We start from the raw sequence: 20,357 nt of genomic DNA on the forward strand, positions 1-20,357 counted from the left end.
AGTTTCTACTCTTGGACTTACTTTATTTTCTTCCAAACAATTCTGTATGTTATGTATGGCCTCTCTGTCTCTTCCAGAGTTATAAGTCCCTTGTGCCTAGGGACTTTGTCCCACTAACTGCTGTGTTTTGAATGTCTAGAATGCACTTAGCATTTAACAGGCAGCAAACAGATCTTTCTTGAAAGAATGCTCTTGCTACTGCTCAGAGTTCTGTTTTCCTTCTTCCTGTTACTGACCAACTTTTTTTTTTTTTAAAAGATTTATTTATTTATTATGTATACAACATGTATGACTACAGGCCAGAAGAGGGCACCAGATCCCATTACGGATGGTTGTGAGCCACCATGTGGTTGCTGGGAATTGAACTCAGGACCTCTGGAAGAGCAGTTAGTGCTCTTAACCTCTGAGCAATCTCTCCAGCCCCTAACCTACTTTTTAAGACATATCTCCCATAAAACTTCTTTCCTTGCCAATCGGACCCTGCTGCAGTCCCCGATGACCTTATTCTTTGGTGTCTTTGTACCTCAAATAACTATTCATCTCTGTCCATCAAGTCACAGCCTCTTTACAAGAAAGCTCCATTCCCACACTATTTTATTTCCATCCTTACTGCAATCGGCATATATTTGGACTCTTTAAAAGTTATCTTTTAGTAACAGAGCCAACATCTCTTGAATGTACATATATTTCTTTACATTTCCTGTCACTGCCTTTTACACAACCTTGAAAATACTCTGTTGTCACTGACACTGCACACCTTATATTCTGTCATTGAAACAAACGGTTATAACACTGGGTCATCATTTAGACTAACAGATAAGAACTTTAAATACTTGCTTTGAACTTACTGCATTCTGAGTAAATCTCCTGAAAGTCTCCTGCTGTCATTGAAAAGTTAGAACCTGGAGGAAGACTGTGGGGGTCAACATCAGGGAAAAAAATGGGTCGAATCTGATCAGCTGATCTCCGATTATTGCTAAACTGATGGATCCAGGGATAAAGTTTATATTTGTTAATTTCAGAACATCTGTAAAATATGAGCACAAGGTTCAATGTTAACTACACATTTTACCAAAAAAGAACCTACTTTAAGCACTAAAATATCTATTGATTGAAGGTTTTCACATGTAACTTATTAGACTTGAAAAGTGTCAATCTACACTGCACTCAGTTATCTGAAGCTGTGTATACATGTAGATGACCAATTGAGGATTAAAAGAAACAAATTCAGAGACTCACATGTGCTATTCATTTGGATTTACAAAAAATTACTAAAATTTTGTTGGTTTTTGAGACAGGGTCTCATGTAGCCCAGCCTGGCCTTGAACTCACTGTGTAACTGAGGATGACATTGAATTCTTGATCCTCCTATTTTCACCCCACAAACGCTGAGATTAGAGGCCTGTGCCACCACATCCAGCAAAAATGTATTCCTGAACCTCACATTTGAGTAAAAACAAGGAAACTAGTCTTGTTACCTATTTTTACCATTCTATAGGTAGCCTTCTTCTTCCCCATCTCACCAGCAACTCATACTGCCACCAATGACAGCACTGCACTGAAGAACTGAATACGATACCAGTGACGTGCTATTGAAACAGGCAGCTAATTCTGTCTCTAACACACTGTCCCCCTGTACCTCCTGACTTAAAAAATAGTCACTCTTTTCTACTACCTTCTGGTAGAGGACACAGAAGTTCTCAGATCTCATTCCAAATCAGTCATGTGAACATGTATGGCCACTTACTGCAAAGTCAGGGAAAATAGTTACAATTGCTACCATAAACTCTTCACCAAGAAACAAAAGGTGAAAAAGCTTAAAAAAACAATGAGAAAAAACCCTTTCCTATATTCATGGAATGCCCAATTACTTTTTAAATGGCTATTTGCTTGCCCTGTGTCAACACTGTTAGCTAATTAACACTGGCTACAGTGGCAATCGGTATAAACATTATGAATTTAATGTAAATATGATCTGTATCAGTCAAGTACTATATACTTTTCTTCTAATTCAGAATTGTTCAAAAATAGGTAAAGCAATTTGATTTTGAGAATTTACTATTTCCAGCAAAAAGTAAATTAAATACCTGTTGAGTACAAAGTTGGAAGAAAAGAGCATAAAAAAACTCCATTCATTTCCTTGACAAGCATAACCTAGCATAGCTATTTCCCAGGCCAATCTTCCTAGTCCAGCACCAGGTACCAGAATATTTACTTTAGAAGGATCCCTGAAATGAAACAAGGCAATTATATCCAGCCCCTCAAAGAGGAAAAAAAAATTAAGAAAGAAAAAGACAAAATCCACATTAACAACTAAAAATTTACTGAATTATTCAATAAGTATAAGCTAACTTAGGCTCTTGACTTCTTAAAAATGAAGTATTTCTAAATGTCAATAAAAACAAGAGATAGAAGGAATCATCACATTATCAAGTGACCAAAAAAATACTTTTCAAGAAAAAAAAAATAGAATCACACTGTATCTAAAGACTTACAGTCATTCCCGTTTCTGGGAAGATAATTTTCCCAAAGTGATCCCCAAATTACATATGGGACATTTGAACAATTACTTTATCATGAGGCAGAAGACACTTCTAAGCTCATACAACACAATGATTTACAGAATCAAATAAATGAACTATATTTAGATTTTAACGTATAAAGCCTATCTCTAAAATTTTATAGATCTCAGGTACAAAAAGGAAAAAGCAGTTCTGGGCACAGTAACTCATACCTGCAATTCCATGATTGGGAGGCTCAAAGGACTGCCACTGAGTTTGAGACTAGCTGGTCCTCACTGTAAATTCCAGAGTAGCTTGGGAGACAACTGTTTCCGTTGCCCCTACCTCTCTCCCAAAAGAGAGAGGAAGGAGTAGAGGGATGGGTATTCTCTTGGAGAAAATGGGCAGCTGCCTTCTTTTCAAAAGGGTTTCATTAAGTAGCCCCAGACTGGCCTCAAACACAGCTCCCATTTTCAAGTACTTCTAGACAAGCATTCATGACAAATATATGGCACCAGACCAGGGGCCCTATATATCCCATCATACTGCCGTTACATGTTCCTTTTCTCTAAGTTCTGCTAGTCTGCTTTCAAATTGCAATAAGTTTTAGAAAAAAAAAAAAAGTAGGCAGCAGGGAACTTTTCTCAGGAACCCTGACAAATCAAATTATAGGGTCATCAAGATTGCTCAGTGGGTAAAAGCAGCTGTGACTAAGGCTGACAATTGGAGCTCAATCCCTGGGACCAACAGAGTAGGAGAGAGCCAACCCTTTTGGGCTATCTATCCCCTGACCTCCACATATGCGCCCATGTGCATGCATTGGTATACACACGGGAACACACATGCACACAAACATAACTTTTTTTTAATGTAGGGAAAATGACTTTTGTATAGGGAACCAAAGGAAAATGTGTGTAATCAGTTGGTATTGTTTTTATAAAAAAAAGAATTTAACTATTATGTTTCCAAAATTTGGTTCACAAAACCAATGCTATTTCAAACCATTCAAATCTTATAAACTACCTGTTCCCTGAGGTCTTGCACTCTCAGAAAGCAATAGGGCATTTTTGCTAGCATTGTATTCTATAAAGCAATCTTTACATACTCCATTTTAAAACAAAAAAAGAAAGTGGGGGCCACGGAAATGGCTCAGTCAGTAAAGTGCTTGCCATGCAAGCCTGAGGACTTGAATTGCATCTCCAAACAGCCAGGTAATCCCAGCCCAAGAAGGCAGAGACGAGAAGATCCCTAGGGCTTGTTGGCCAAGATACCTAGCTGAATTAGTGAGCTCCGGGTTCACTGAGAGACCCTATCTAAAGAAATAAGATGAAGAACTGAGCAAGACATCCAATGTTTCCTCTGGCCTCTCCACACATGTGTACCCACATACATGTACATATACACATACACAAACTTATAGAAGTTTGAAAATTCACTCTACAAATGTAGTCCCAAAGGAAGCAGCCCAAGGTAATTTGGTTTTATATATCAATTTAGGGAACATAAGTTTGACTAATACACTTGCCAGGAATGGGCACACACCTTCAATCCCAGCACTCAGGAGACAGAGGCAAGCAGATTGCTGTGAATTCGAGGCCACCCTTGGCTATGTAGTAAGTTCCAAGCCAACCAGAACTACACAATGAAAACTATCTTTAAAGAAACAAAATAAAACCCAACAAGAACAATTTGGTAATTTATGGAAGATGAGCTTTATGATTGCTTTTATCAAAATTTCCCTAACCAGAACTATGAACTTAGTGCATTTTAAGTGTGTATACTACTATTAAAAGGTACCAAGACACAAAACACAGACTACATCAAGCCCCTACCTCACAAGTTAGCAGATACTCCATATCTTCACACTATTTGTATTATGACAAAAAGGTGTTTTCAAAGGGCTTTTAACACAAAGTTGGTAGAATAAAAATATGATTGATTAAGAACCAAACAAAGAATGGGGGAGATGGCAAGTATGCTTTCCTAAATGTGTAATATTAACTAGATGTTTCCCCCAAAGGTATACATGCTGATTTGAATCTTTAAGAAGTCTCGAGCATTTTTTATTTTCATGGAGAAGAGAAACAAATTTAAAATACAGATGTGGTGATTTTAAAACTTTAAAAACCAGGAACAGATAGATATATAAAATGTGGTCACATAATCAAATGTTGCCAGCTTGAGATTCTCAGCAAAAAAGTTGCAAGTTGACCAAGTTTGTAAGGTGCATTTACTACAAATGTGACCCCTAACACAAGAGGAAAAGTCTCAGCAGTTCATTCAGACAGGAGTGAAGAAGAGGTGGACCTATAGGGACAAGACTAAACAGACACAAGCAGACTAGGCTATTTTACCAACAGTAAATGTTGGTGACAGAGCTTTCATTAATTGGACCTTTCCTTTACCAATCAGCAAACTCTAACACACTACACTTTGTTTTGTGGTGTCATCAGAGTGACACTTGGCTGACCCCTGGTGGTAGAAATATTCTAGAAATTTAGTTTATAAATTCCTTGTTTCCACTATTTTACTTTGCTTCAAAGCATTTAAAATTACATGTGGACCTTATATTTACACCCTGCATATGTCCATAAATTCTGAACAGTGGTCTATACAAATAAATCATTAAGATACATTATACCAGGACCAGGACAGTCAAGGCTACACAGAGAAACCCTGTCTAGAAAAACCAAAATAAATAAATAAATAAATGAATAACCCAATTACAAGCATCTACTTCTAATATTTTAGTATTACAATATTAGAATAATTTCCACATTCAGAAGTATATCTATAAATAAGATTCAACAAAATTGAACTCTAAGAAAGATTTTGACAAAAACTACAAAATTGTCCTCCATAAAAATTTTTTTCTCCGTAATATTTTTACTAATTTTTTCCTTTTATGAGAAACATGTTTCTCCACAGCTTCACTGGTGCCTAATTTCTAAATTTTGCAGTACATTATATGAAAATAGGCTTCTTAGCATAGATTTTTAGATTTGAATTTTCTTGTAAGATTGTCTTATATTCTTTTTATGCCATTTTCTTTTGAATTATTAATCTTGGACAGTTTACCACTGAGGTATTATTCTAGAATTATAAACATTTGAAATTCTGATCTGAATGAAGTCTAAAACACATGCCTGTTTTCAGAATGAGAGAAAATGTTCTTCACTCTACACAACTGCATCTGGCATTCTATATTTCCTCCATTTACTCTTTAAAATGGATTCCCTTAAGCTAACAAATCCCTTCATAAATATAATTAAAATCTTTATTTTACTATAAATAGAAAAATGCTTCTTTAAAACAATATTTTTCCTAAAAATTATGAGAAAGATTAATTTTCAACTCTGCCTGTCAATGTCTTCTTGGGAGTATAGTGAGTACCAACATATTCTAAACAAATATCACCCCAAATTGTCTTAGGCTAATCAATTAAAAACTTAAAACAGTAACAAAAATAACTTAATTGTTCTTATGATAAAAACTGGGAGCCTTTAAGACAGGCTCAAATGTCTCTCTCCTTCAATATCTCTGTACTTTATAGCACTGAACCAGCAGACACTCAGGGAAATTGAAGATCTGCTTTGTTGTTCTTTATTGTTTGTTTGTTTATTTGGATGAAAATTTCAATACATACTATTCTATCAAATGTTAAGCATTACACTATCCTTGTGCTCATATTTAAGAAAACAGTTCAGACCTCAAGCTCACTTGAGTCACACAGTGGCCTTGAACTTGGTGCTCCTCCTGCCTCTCCCTCCTGAATACCTGGATTGCTGATATAAGAGCCACCATATTCAGCTAGGCTTGGATTTGTTTGTTTGTTTGTTTTGGGGTTTTTTTGTTTTTTTGGTTTTTTTTTTTTTTTTTTTTTTTTCCGAGGCAGGGTTTCTCTGTGTAGCTTTGCGCCTTTCCTGGATCTCGCTCTGTAGACCAGGCTGGCTTCGAACTCACAGAGATCTGCCTGCCTCTGCCTCCCGAGTGCTGGGATTAAAGGCGTGCATCACCACTAGCTGGCTGTTTTGTTTTTTTTAAGACAGGGTTTCTCTGTGTAGCCCTGGATGTCCTGGAACTCACTCTGTAGACCAGGCTGGCCACCTGCCTCTGCCTCCCCGAGTGCTAGGATTAAAGGTGTGTGCCACCAATGCCAGGCTAAGCTTGGATTTTAAATGTAAATAAAACAAAAACAAAGAGTACTGTTTGCTCAACTGTTTGCAATAGCACCACAGGTTAAAACCAAAGCAGAGACCAGTAATCTGGCATTTGGGAAAATGTAGAAAACGTTTCCTCATCGCAAACAGACCCTTGCAGAAGTCAATCTGTACCTTCAAATTTTGTACTTAAAAACTCAAGCATATTATTTCCAAACATGGACAAACAGCTAAAATAAACATGTTTACAATATAACATTTTAATGATCAAGTCCAGATAGTTCTATGCATACTTGTTAAATATGCTATCTTTCATAGACATCTCAGAATGGCCATCACTGAAATCTCAGTAAGGACAGGCATTTGAAACTGAGTCAAATCCAGTTCAAGTATAAATAAGGACGTTAAGTTCCTATGCCTGCTGTGGTACCATCTGAGACCCAGATGACAAGGCTTTCTCTAGAACTAACTAATTCTGGGCTATAACTAATGTGCCTCAAGCAGGCCTTTTTCTTCCTCTGAGACAGGGTATGGCTATGCAACACAAGCCGGCCTCAGACTTACCATAATCCTGCCTCGGCCCTGTAGGAGCACAGGTACAGAGCACCACACCTACACCTGACTCTGGGAGGTTACATTTTATGGGAAAGCTAGGACTTCGATGTGTGTGTGATCTTACTGTTTAACTTTCTTTATCTACAATAAGGCAACTAATCTAAATAAAACAAGATAAAATAATATAGAGGAAAATACCTAATTTTCCCATCAGCTCTAAGACTGGGGGAACAAACACCCCCCACCCTGTATATTTCATTTCATTTAAAGTTTATGAGTGTGTGTGTCCTTATCCCGCCTGTGACATTTGCTGTTTTCAGAGATGGAAAGTGGGTGACTGGAGAGCAGTGACAGGAGAGTCACATCCTTCTGAATCCTCAACGCTGAAATCTTCACCTACTGAAAAATGCCTTTAATTATTCTTTTACTTTTAAAGTAATTTACTAGAACCATTTACCTACTTACACTATCACAGCAGAAAATTAACTGTAAAACAGTAGTGATTGTGCAAGCTTACTAAGTACCTTTAATAATGACATGCTTTTTTTAGATAGGCTAGTATTGAAAGGCTGATTAAACGCAATAGCATATATTATTCAAGAATCTGAATATGAATAAAATTATAAATACTTGAAATTATGTTGACATAAGCATCTGACCTTTTAGCCTTTGGAATTCATTCAAAATTTGGTACACTCAAATTTTAAAGAGCCTCACTTTACAATCTCAGAAACAAAGATACTTTGAATTTTCAGGGATACATAGACTTTAAAGAAGCCATTATCTAGTACTTTATTGAGCAAAGGACCAATGACATTCAGAGAGAATAAAAACTAGGAACTTTAAAACAAATAATATCCCTACAAAAGTAATGATGTTCGCCGGGTGATGGTGACGCACGCCCTTAATCCCAGCACTCAGGAGGCAGAGGCAGAGGCAGAGGCAGGAGGATCTCTGTAGTTTAAGACCAGTCTGGTCTACAGAGCAAGATCCAGGACAGGCACCAAAACTACACTGATAAACCCTGTCTCGAAAAAACAAACAAAAAACCAACCAAACAAAAAAGAAGTAATGATGTTCATAAAAGTTTATAAACTTAAAGCAATTATAAAAAGTTAATATAAGAAATTAGGGCCGGGTGGTGGTGGTGCACACCTTTAATCCCACCACTCGGGAGGCAGAGCCAGGAGGATCTCTGTGAGTTCGAGGCCAGCCTGGGCTACCACGTGAGTTCCAGGAAAGGTGCAAAGCTACACAGAGAAACCCTGTCTCAAAAAACCAAAAAAAAAAAAAAAAAAAAAAAAAAAAAGAAAGAAATTAACTCATATTCTAATAGCTATGGAATCTTTCATAAACTGCCACTGATAAGAATCTTAGCACGGGAGTAGCTCAATGGTAGGGTCCACGTGTAGCACATAAACAGATGTGTAGTAGCACTGTGACTGAATAAAACAGCCTTTAAGGACTGAAGTTTGTAGTATTTCAACTCAAAGTAAAAGTACTGAAGATTGCTTCCTATTTTCTAGAGAAGAAAAAACACAAGCTGTCATCACCTCAATGTCCCATGGGTACAAGGCAAGGCTTACTAGCAAAAGAAAAAGAAAACTATAGGCCACTATCCCTTACAATTGAATGAGTATAGAAATCTCAAATAAAATATTAGCAAATCTAACCCAATAACAAGCTTAGGAAACTATTTACCATAACCAAATGTGACTTCTCCCAAGAAGGCAAAGAAGGTTTAACACGAGAAAATGAGACTTTAATAAAATGGGGCAGGGGGACCTCAACAAGAGGTTGCTCAATAGAATCCAAAGGTATTTAACAATATCAACATCCTTTCTAAGAAAGATGGAAATTATTCAACAAGAAAAAAGGAATTATGAAAACCTCAGTTAATATTACACTCAGTGGTGAAAAAGAGAAAGCTTTTCCCCTAACAACAAAAACAAGGGTTAAAAGGCATTCAAGTTGGGAAGGAAGAAAGATTTTTTGCATGATAGTATATATGGAAATCACCCAAAAAAAACCCTACAAGAAAGCTAGATGCTATTCAGAAAGTACAATCCAAAATGTCAAAAAGTCACAAGCATTTACACCATGACTTTTATGTTTATTCTCCTGAAAATAAACTACATGACACAATGGGGAAGTGAATGAATAAGTGCCATATTTGACATATATACATGAAAATGCCATAATGAAACCCATTATGCTGTATGATAACTTAAAAAAAATAAAAAGAAATGATACTTTGAATGGAAAAAAACAGAAACAAGAAACCCAAATTGTGACAATTTAAAAAATAGTAACTAACACACACACACACACACACACACGCTGGGAGGCAGCGGTGCACACCTTTAATCCCAGCACTTGGGAGGCAGAGCCAGGAGGATCTCTGTGAGTTCGAGGCCAGCCTGGTCTATAGCGCAAGATCCAGGACTGGCACCGAAACCACACAGAGAAACCCTTTCTCGAAAAACCACACACACACACACACACACACACACACACACACACACACAGTGAGGGGGGGATCTAAACAAGGTGAGATAGTCAAACATTCTGTGTTAAAGTTGACTCAACAACACAATATCTTGCTCCCAGCCTTTGCAGATGACATTAATAAGCCAATGATTTCCAGTGTACACAGTAGTTGATTTACTATTGAAGAAGTAATTGTTTTTATTCAAAGAGGCCAGTAACTACTTACTGTTGCAAAATTTCTATTACTTTGTCTCAAGAAGACAATGTGGATGAAATGCAGACAAAACCTAATAAACCAGTTCATTTTCTAGAAAGAGGCAATAATCCCGTATTTCTTGATACAAGGTTTATAGAAAATTTCCCTAAGAGATTGTCTGAAGCAATAAATACTTGCAAGTATTTCAAAAATTTAAAACAAATTATTTACCCTGCCCTCTATACTAGTGTCCTGACAGAAAAAGCAAAATATCATTTACTTTTGATTAATTTATTTACACTCAACTTCACTTTTTTTAAACATAAAATGTCCCACTAAAACAAAATTGCTAATGCGAAAACTCAAGAAAATAAAGGGAGTTTTCAAAACAAACCCACAAACACTGATTTTGGGATTATTGATCAGGAATAAAAAAACAAAAACAAACAAAAAGAAAAAAAAATCACTGTAAACTATATTGAGCTGAGATGTAGCAGCATATGCCCATAGTCCTAGCACTTTGGAGGTAGATCTAGACAGGAGCATTTTAAATTCAAGGCCAGCATGAGCTTATGAGCTACAATGAGATCCTGCCTCAGAAAAGCATAAAGTTAAAGCATCTAACCGAAGAGATAGGCCATGTATACAAAGAAGGAATTCAGCACTGAGTATGAGTGTGTGTGTTTATGTCTGTGCAGTAGAATGCCCAAAAGCAAATGACATCGAGTAACAATGAACAGACCTCATGTCTACTTTGAAGTTCTGTATAGCATTCCATATAACAAGGAGAAATAGCCACACCCTCACAGGAAACTACAACATGGGTCTTAAATACTTTATATTTTTCACAAATGGACTGGACTAGACCCTCTGCATATGGGAGGCAGTTGTATAGCTGGGTCTATTTGAGGGGCTCCTGGCAGTGAAATCAGGATCTATCCCTGGTGCATGAGCTGGCTTTCTGGAACCCATTACCTATGATCAGACACCTTGCTCATCCTTGATGCAGGGGAGAGGGGCTTGGCCCTGAGTCAACTGAATGTACCAGTCTTTGCTGCTCCCCCATGGGAGGACTTAACCTCTAGGAGCAGGGAATGGGGGGTGGCTCACGGTGGGGGAAGGTGGGGGTAGGGGAGGCAAGAGGAAGAATGAGAAGGGGATCTGTGGTTGGTATGTAAAATGAATAAAAAAAATTTTTTTATAAAAAATACAAAAGATGCATCTTTGTAATTTTAAAAAAGAAAGAAAAATCACCTAAGGATAAAGGAATTTGAACAACAAAATTAAAATAATAGTAACAGATTATAGTTTACTAAATACAACAGGAACTATGGGTCATTGAAATAAATATATACAGAGGAGAGAGAAGAAGAGTCTTCCTTTTAGTGGAAAGCAGTCTGCAACTGTGAAGGTTATAAAGACCATCACTTCACAGACTGCTTCACATAAGAACCACCAGTGCACTGGATTCTAGAATGGACTGGAAATGTTATAAGGAGACTACCAGGGCAATTACGAAATCTGAGTATATACTATTAGGCTCCATAACTGTGTTCAAGGGTCAATTTCCTGAATCTGGTAACTGAAAGGGAACAGACTTAAGAATAAACTCTACACCTGTGTGGTGGCACACACTTTTAATCCCAGACTCAGCAGCAGATGCAGATGGATCTCAGTGATCCAGGTCAGACAAAAGTTCTAGGCCACCCAGGGCTACACAGCGAGACCCTGAAGTCTAAAACTGTGAATTTTTAAGCAGTAAGAAAACACGGCAAATACTAACTGAAGTCTCAAATGAATTCACAATAATTTTGAGAGTATGGTTTTAGACATCCATGTGCTGGAAGATGGAGGAAAAGAGAAGGTGGGAATGATACAGCGATGTTGTAAAATGCCAAAACTTGATGAATTTTGGAAAAGAGTAAATGGAAGGCGGTTGTACAATTCATGAACCATAATTTTGAAGTTATTCCAAAATTAAAAGTTCAAAGAAAGAAAGAAGAGACATAAGTACTGACATTCCTCAAAGGATATATCAAACTCTAGAGTTCTGAACACAGGGACCTAAGAATCTCAGGGTCTGAGGACAAAATTCACTGGACTTATGAGCATGAGGAGAACTAGATTTTACTCTGTTAATTTTTTTTTAATGGTCTACGTTAAATTGTATGTATATGTTTGTGTCTGTGTGTGGAAATGAGCATGTGACGCCCACAGGGTCCAGAGAGGGCATCGATTGGATCCCTCAGAGCTGGAATTACAGGTGACTGTGAGCTGCCTGATAATGTTCAGCTGGAAACTCAACTTGAGTCCTCTATAAAAGCAGTAAGTACAAGTTCTAACTGCTGAACCATCTCTCCAGCCCCCAACAGATTCTAACTGCAATACTCTTTCATTGATATTTGTCCTCAATTACAAAATGCAGGCAATGAGCAATAGGTAGGTGTAGGAATATCTGTGTCTTTGTCACCAATAGGAATCACATTTTTATCAAAATAATGTACAAGCTATTCAGCATTTTCATAATAAAGTACTTATAGCCACTGCCAGGCTGTATCTAATCACTACATTATAAAAAGTATGTAACAGCACAGTGTTTGCTTTAATTAAGATACGTTACTTATTTTGTTTATATAAATGTCTGTCTGTGTGTGTGTGTGTGTGTGTGTGTGTGTGTGTGTGTGTTGCACTAAAAATGTATACTGTCTTCCTCAGTTGCTTCCCACCTTATTTTTGAGCCAGGACAGGGTTTCCCAGCTCAGAGACTATAAAGAGCCTGCACAGGCCCTCATGTAGTGGAACAGGCACTACTCCAGCCCTCCACAAGTTTGCTTTTTAAAGACTTCAGTAACTTTGCTTCAAAATAACTGGTTCTTTGTAGCCCTATGCATTTTATTTATTTACAAATGTTAGTCTGAAAATCAGACCCTGAGCTTCAGAACACCCAAAGGTTCTATGTTCAAAAAAGTTTATGACTTCTCTATGGGATAGATCCCTCATTGAGATAAAGTAAAATCTATCAGTATTGCTTTGTTATTAAAAAAAAAAAAACAACTTATAAAGCAGTGTATATTATGGACTATGAATATTTGTTCTAATTTTAGTTTCAAATTTCTCATAATTACTAGAGCAAATGTTACTGAACATTAAAAACTCCAACCTCACACAACTGAAACATCCAGGAACAAATAGATCTCTCACACACGTAAAAACATGCAGGCCCAGAGTGGCTATGAAAATGAATCACAATGAAATGTTGTAGCTAAGTGCTTATATGCCTTAAAGAAAGGGGTTAGAAATGCAGTAGTATTTACCATCTCTCTTTTGGAAAGTTTTTTATAATTTCTTTTATGATTGGCTTATAGCAGGCATCCCTTTCTGTTTTCCCAGTTTCACTCCAGTCTCTTACAAACTGTTTCAATGTAGACTTTAACTTATCCATGTCAAATGTAGATGCTGGCATAATCTTTCCATTGCCCTGTTTAAAAGGGAGGGAGGGAAAAAGAATTATTTTCTGAGCATCAATTTTGAATATGGTTAAATACACATACTAAGATATAGGTGAGTCAGTGGATAATTATTAGCCTCTCAAGGGACTCAAGTGCAGCTTGAGATCCTACATGAAAAAAGTTTGGTGCTCTCACTTCTACCCTCAACAGAGGAAGATCCACTAATCATAAAACGACCACAAAGTGAAGCAGTTCTTCCTCGGGAAAGGACCAGCACTGAACTGCTTATGGAGACAGAACATTCCACCCTCCAAGAGAGGGAAGGAAACCCCTCCAGCAGCTCATTGATGGGCAGGCAGCAGGGATGGCTCACACTGGACTGGCCAAACTGTATCTATCACAGGATACCAAGAGACTTCAGTTTCTATTACTGCCAGTCACTTGAGATTTAAGTGAAAATATTTTTATTTTAAAGTGGAAGATGAAAATCAACAAATAGAAGATACTGAAAAAGCAACAATGGAAATTAACTTAATATAGCTAGTAAAGTCTTTTAAGAAATTTAAGTCTCTTATATACTCTAACATGCAAAACACCATGTGAAAGCATCAACAATTATCTAGGTGCTTTAAAAAAAACAGTGAACAAATGCTATCTCTAGCACACTGTTCCTCTAGCTTCATCACATGAAAGTATCCTCTCAGTAAAGTGGATGACCTGAAAGACCTGGACGTACAGACGGTTATCCTAAAATGAAAAGAGATAGAACAAGGTTCACATACATCTTCTCCATATTCTTTATTTTCAAACATATGTATGCAATCATTCACAATGGTCAGCAGTATCTCCTGATTATGGTCAATGCATTTCCGGATCTTGTCCAAGTGAAGGGGAAACTGAGGAAGCAGTTTCTGCTGGTTATCTGGAAGTGATCGAAACTGTCTTTCTGTTCGGTTCACTCGTTCGTGCATACTGGTGCTAAATAAAACAGAAAAAGTGTTTTATTTTCATTGCCAAAAAGAATTCTCTCACCAGAGGCCAACCTCATTTTAAGATTGTCATCCTACATAACTATTCCCTAGTTATGCCGGACACTGCTCTTATTTACTATCCTTTGATTTCTGAAGGATATCAACTTAGAAAGTTTCTGTTTTGACAACAACAACAACAAAAAGCGCCAGCCTGGTCTACAGAGCAATATCCAGGACAGGCACCAAAACTACACAGAGAAACCCTGTCTCAAAAAAAAAAAAAAAAAAAAAAAAAAAAAATGCAAAATGGTAAAAGCAGACATGTGCACTAAGAGGAAACATAAAGATTAATCTATAATTATTTTTAATAATTTCAATTTTCAAATTAAACATTTGGGCAAAACTGGAGGATGGCTTAGATTCCTGTATTATAGAGTAGTAACATGTTGCTGTAAAAGTACATTAAAATGGTCTGGGTATATAGTTCAGTGACAAACTACTTGCCCAGCATGTTTGAATCCTAGGTTGAATCTAGGTTAAATCCCCAGAATGAAAATAGTAGTAATATAGAATATAAAATATGTTTTGAAACTAAAAGCCAGTCAAGTTGAATTTTGAAAAATATAAGCATATAATACGAAAGTATTAAGCAAATGAGTTTCAAATGTAATATTCACAATTTGCATTCCAAAGGTTTCCTAAGTTGAATGGTTACTTCAGAGATTGCTTATTCAGCAGAGTCTCATTTTTAGAAGCTAAATATATACTCACAGCTAAGTGTCATTTTACATCAACCAAACTGGCAAAAATCTAGAAATCCAACTAGATCAAATGTTGGTGAAATTGTGGAAAAACCAGAACATTTATATACTAATAGTGAATGCAGAATTGAGTACAACCACTTTACAAAATAACAACATCCTTAGTAAAGCTTAATGTTTTATCTGCCCTATGATCTAGAAATTATACTCTTACACATAGTCAAGGAACACAAGCCATCTTCACCACAATGCTGTCAAACAACACACATAAAATCCCACAAACCACAGAAAGCCCATTATCAGTGGTCAGGATGCAGAAATTATAGTTATACAGTGGAATGGAGGGAAATGAACAAAGTACAGCTACAACTATAATATAGACAAAAATCAAGAACACAAATATTTGTTGAAACAGCAAATTAAAGAACACATGCTATATAACTCCATTTTATATAACATTAAACAACACACTGTTTAGGAACCGAGCAAGCATGCAAGGAAATGAAGTTTCAGGAACACCCTCTCTAAGGAAAAGGAATGGGACAGAGAGAGGTGTGTGTGTGTGTGTGTGTGTGTGTGTGTGTGTGTGCGCGCGCGCGCGCGTGCAGACTATAAAAACTATTTACAAATAAAACAAGCACTTCTGTAAAATAAAAATGTAAATACTTTCTGTGAAGAGTAATAAAGCACAGAAGCAGCTCTGGCTATACACACATGCCACAGTCAAGTTTCTAAAAGCATGTATGGCACTCAGGCATGGAGGCCCTGAGGATGATGTAAGAGGCCACCTGGGCAGTGGTTGCACTGACATTGCTTTTTTTACACTGGGGACAGTATGACTGTTCTCAAGTCTGTTACTACTATGTGATCCTTTTACACCCAAAGTGTCTTGATGAAACAAGGTAAAAACAATGATCATGGAAATATCATTTACTGAAATTTAGTAACTGCCAAGCATGCACATAACATGGACTGGTTGGAATAAATCTCCACAAAACCTACAAGGTAGGCATCATTATAGTCCTCTGTTCATTCAATTAGCCTTCATTGGATATGAAAACTTAGTGAATATAATAAGCATTTGTTGTGATATGAAGCTCTTTTCCTCAAAAAAGAAAAAAAACAAACAAACCCAAAAACTATGTTCCTAACTAGCAGCACTTTCTGGGGGAGGTTCTAGAAACTCTAAGAGGTAGCTGGAGGTGACAGTCACAGGGGCAAGGGGACACACACTTTTGGGCATCTTGTCCAGAGCCTCCTTACTCTTTCTGCTTGCTGGCTGTCAGGTCAGCTGCTCTGCTCAGTCATCTTTCCGCACAGCCAAGTGAAACCTGTGCATCTAAATACATTTGCCCTCCCTCAAGTTGTTTACATTGGGGTTTATCACAGTGACCAAGTCTGACTAATACAGCATGCAAAACATAGCAGGCATACTTACTTTCTTCATATTAACAAATCCACAGTAGAAATACCACCCTCCCCTGCAAAATGTAGAAAAGTAAAACTGCTCAGGGGAAGAGAAATAGCAATCCCTCTTCTAGAAGGAACTACTTCTAACCTTTCACATATTACCCATCTTGTAGCTGTTTAAGACAAATTCACTCATGATTGAATTCACAAATTCTAGTTATATGCATTTATGGAATATAAAGTGATATTTACCCCTACATTTTCACCCCTCCACTCCCATCTGGTGGTTGACTACCATTCTGCTCTATCTGTGGCTGTTTAGATTCCACACATAACAACATGAGGTATCTGGCTTGCTTGTTTTTTTCTTTTCTTTTCTTTTTTCTTTTTTTCTTTTTTTCCGGATTTTTTGAGACAGGGTTTCTCTGTGTAGCTTTGGAGCCTGTCCTGGAACTTACTCTGTAGACCAAGCTGGTCTCAAACTCACAGAGATCCACCTACCTCTGCCTCCCAAGTGCTGGGATTAAAGGAGTGTGCCACCACCGCCTGGTGACTGGCTTGCTTTCATGTAACAGCTACTCAAAATGTAACAGCAGACTTCTTGGAAATGGCTAGGAATGTACATCAGGACAGACCTATGTCCTGCTGAGTTGGAATCTGCCTTTTAGCTAAGACTCACATATGATTCAGATACACCTCAAAGTTTGAGAAGCATTTGTAATTCTTTGCCCTTACAGGAAGTATTTTTGTCAAGTTGGATATATGTTCTCAAATATAAAAAGACTGTTTAACATTCATTCTACTTTATGCAACCAAAATTTACTAAACTATTTCCTAACTTCTAGGCATTGAGTAATGAACATTTTTGTGTTCTCAACTGTCTGTATTTACTATGGTTTGCAAGTAGCCACAAAAAAATGCACATTAAAATTTAATCCTCATTGTGAGGTATAAAGTGGTTGGAAAGGTAAGCCAACTACGGTATCTGAGGGTAGGACTTTTGGGAAATGATTAAATGGTACCTGAAGGGTAGCACTCTAATCCGATGGGATTGTGGCTTTAGAAGAAAAAGAAAAGAGACCCTGAGGATGCCCAGTTCCTTCTACCATGTGATGTCCTATACTGCCTCAAGGATCTATGGATTCTCCACTAGCAAGAAGAACTTCATCAAATGTGATTCATACCCTTGAACTTCCCACCCTTTTTAGTTTTTAATCCTTACAAGTAAATTGCTTAACTTGGGAGATTCACTTATAGCAATAGATTGTTTAGGGAAAAAAGGAAGGTGGGTATAAATTTCCCAAAGCAGTATTATCAGATCTGAAGGGATAAGTACAAAATGATGTGGTGGTATTATGTTCCCCAAAATATTGTGCACCCTAATAAACTTATCTGGGTTCAGAGACAGAACAGCCACTAGATACAAAGGCTAGAAAATGGTGGCACTCAAACCTTTAATCCTAGCATTCCAGAGGTTCAAAGCCACATTGGAAACAGCCAGGCATGGTGATACACGCCTTTAATCCCAAGAAGTGAGCCTTTAATCCCAGAGAGTGATGGTAGAAAGCAGAAAGGTATATAAGGCGTGAAGACCAGAAACTAGAAGCATTTGGCTGGTTAAGCTATTAGGCTTTGAGCAGCACAGTTCAGCTGAGATCCATTTGGATGAGGACACAGAAGCTTCCAGTCTGAGAAAACAGGATCAGCTGAGGAACTGGCCAGGTGAGGTAGCTGTGGCTTGTTCTGCTTCTCTGATCTTCCAGCATTCACCCCAATACCTGGCTCAGGTTTGATTTTATTAATAAGACTCTTTAAGATTCATGCTACAAAATGATTTTCAGAAAGATTTTTTTTTATCACTATCTATATAGTTCTAAAGTTGCCTTAGCATAAAGTCAGGCAAATAGCAGTGTGGTAACAATTTAAAATTCACTGTGAGCAGCTCAAACTTTCTTCCTAGTATTCCTAGGCAATGGCTGTCCCTCATCTTACACCACACCTCAAAACCCACAACCAAAACCACCAAACTAGTTTTGGTAGCATGTGTCCCCTTTCTTAACAGCTAACACTCAAATAAGAAGTTATCATCTCCAAATGACTTTTCTCAGCCTCACAGGGCACAGGCCCCATTATGGCTAAAGAGTACTGAAGGGCTTGCTATTAAGGAATATTGCTGCTAGATGCATGCTATCTCCCCCTAGGGTCTCCCCAACCCTCCCCTGCCCTGCTAGTAATTCTTCTAGGTACAACTTCCATCTTTACCACTTCCAAATCTCCACATTTCAGTAAGAACGACAACAAAAACCAATGCTAGGCATGCTGCTGCTTTTGGTTTTTCATAGACTATATATCACCTTGGCAGCAGGGAGGTGAGCTATATTTACTGATTAGTTATTAGTAAGCTGTGTTTACTCAGACAACTCAGGTAACTGAACAGAGCTGGATGAAACGAAGCACATTCCTTAACCCCAGTGATCTAGCTGTCTTCTGTGCTGCCAGAAACAAGACACTTTGGGAAATTCTTAATGGGTTTGGGCTGAGGGTGTGTAGCTTCATGAGGTACAGCCTATGTTTATGTACAAACCCTAGAAATGCCCTCACACACACACACAAAAATTAGAAACAAACAAACAAACAAAAGAAAACATGGGGGGTGGGTATTTTGCCAGAGCTGAAAGCATTCTTGTCCTGCGACCTTAATCTAAGTTTTCTATTCACTATAACATTTAGTGGTAAAAACCAAGCCCTCCAAAATGTGCTAGGAGTCTAGAACAGGACTGGCTGTTAAAACTGTCTGATGACGAAAAGACTCCTACCCATACACTCTAATATGGTACACTAGCTACAGGCAGTGGGGCACTTGATATTATGGCTATCTCAATTCTAACTTTTTTTTCCCTTGGTTTTTTGAGACAGGATTTTTCTGTGTAACAGTCCTGGCTGTCCTAGAATTCACTATGTAGTCCAGGCTGGCCTCGAACTCACTGAGATCAGCCTGCCTCTGCCTCCCAAGTGCTTGGATTAAGGACGTGCACCACCACCGCCCAGCTCAATTCTAACTTTTAATTAATTTATTTTTATATCTATCCAGATGTGAGTAGTGGCTGCAGTATAGACACTTCAAGGCCAGACTGTCAAAAAATGCTGGAAAGCAACACAATGCTGACTTATTACCCAACACCTCTAAGTGGCATTTTTTTTTTTTTGGTTTTTCAAGACAGGGTTTCTCTGTGTAGCTTTGCGCCTCTCCTGAAACTCACTTGGTAGCCCAGGCTGGCCTCGAACTCACAGAGATCCACCTGGCTCTGCCTCCCGAGTGCTGGGATTAAAGGCGTGCGCCACCACCGCCCGGCTCTCTAAGTGGCATTTTAAAAACCATATACTTATGCTACACTACTTTTCCAGAGATTTGAAGTGTTTCACACAGACAGTACATACAAATAAAAGAAAAACTTTAAGCCGGGCAGTGGTGGCACACACCTTTAATTCCAGCACTCGGGAGGCAGAGGCAGGGGGATCTCTGTGAGTTTGAGGCCAGCCTGGTCTACAGAGCGAAATCCAGGACAGGCACAAAGCTACAGAGAGAAACCTTGTGGCGGGGAAGGGACTTTAATGAAAATTCCCCCAATCCCACATTCAACTGCTAAAGAGAGATGAAAGGGTGGGGAACCACATTACAACTAGAAGATGCACACAGCATTCTTTTCTATACCGCCTCCTGAGTTTAATTAGTAAAGTATTTCATCAAAATCTTTGATCCAAGAAACAGTCTGTCCTGAGTCTAGAAGTGTAGCTAAGCAGTAATGCTCCCAACAGTAAAGCTTGAGACCTTGGGTTTCAGGCTTCTGTCACACCTGCCACAAT

The 20,357-nt window shown here is 37.9% G+C and overlaps 1 protein-coding gene across 2 annotated transcripts in view; it reads right to left on the reverse strand.

Annotated features, from left to right (window-relative positions):
- Carnmt1 (carnosine N-methyltransferase 1) overlaps positions 1–20,357 on the reverse strand; it is a 33,347-nt gene that overhangs the window by 11,940 nt on the left and 1,050 nt on the right. For both annotated transcript variants that reach the window (XM_059259849.1, XM_059259850.1), the window contains exons 2-5: positions 14,134–14,329; positions 13,217–13,380; positions 2,088–2,228; positions 849–1,027 (exon numbers count right to left, since the gene is read on the reverse strand). In XM_059259849.1, the coding sequence (XP_059115832.1) occupies positions 849–1,027; positions 2,088–2,228; positions 13,217–13,380; positions 14,134–14,329 (680 nt within the window). The remainder of the gene's footprint in view (positions 1–848; positions 1,028–2,087; positions 2,229–13,216; positions 13,381–14,133; positions 14,330–20,357) is intronic.

The sequence above is a fragment of the Peromyscus eremicus genome, chromosome 1 (assembly GCF_949786415.1).
Source record: "Peromyscus eremicus chromosome 1, PerEre_H2_v1, whole genome shotgun sequence".
NCBI classification, from domain to species: Eukaryota; Metazoa; Chordata; class Mammalia; order Rodentia; family Cricetidae; genus Peromyscus; species Peromyscus eremicus.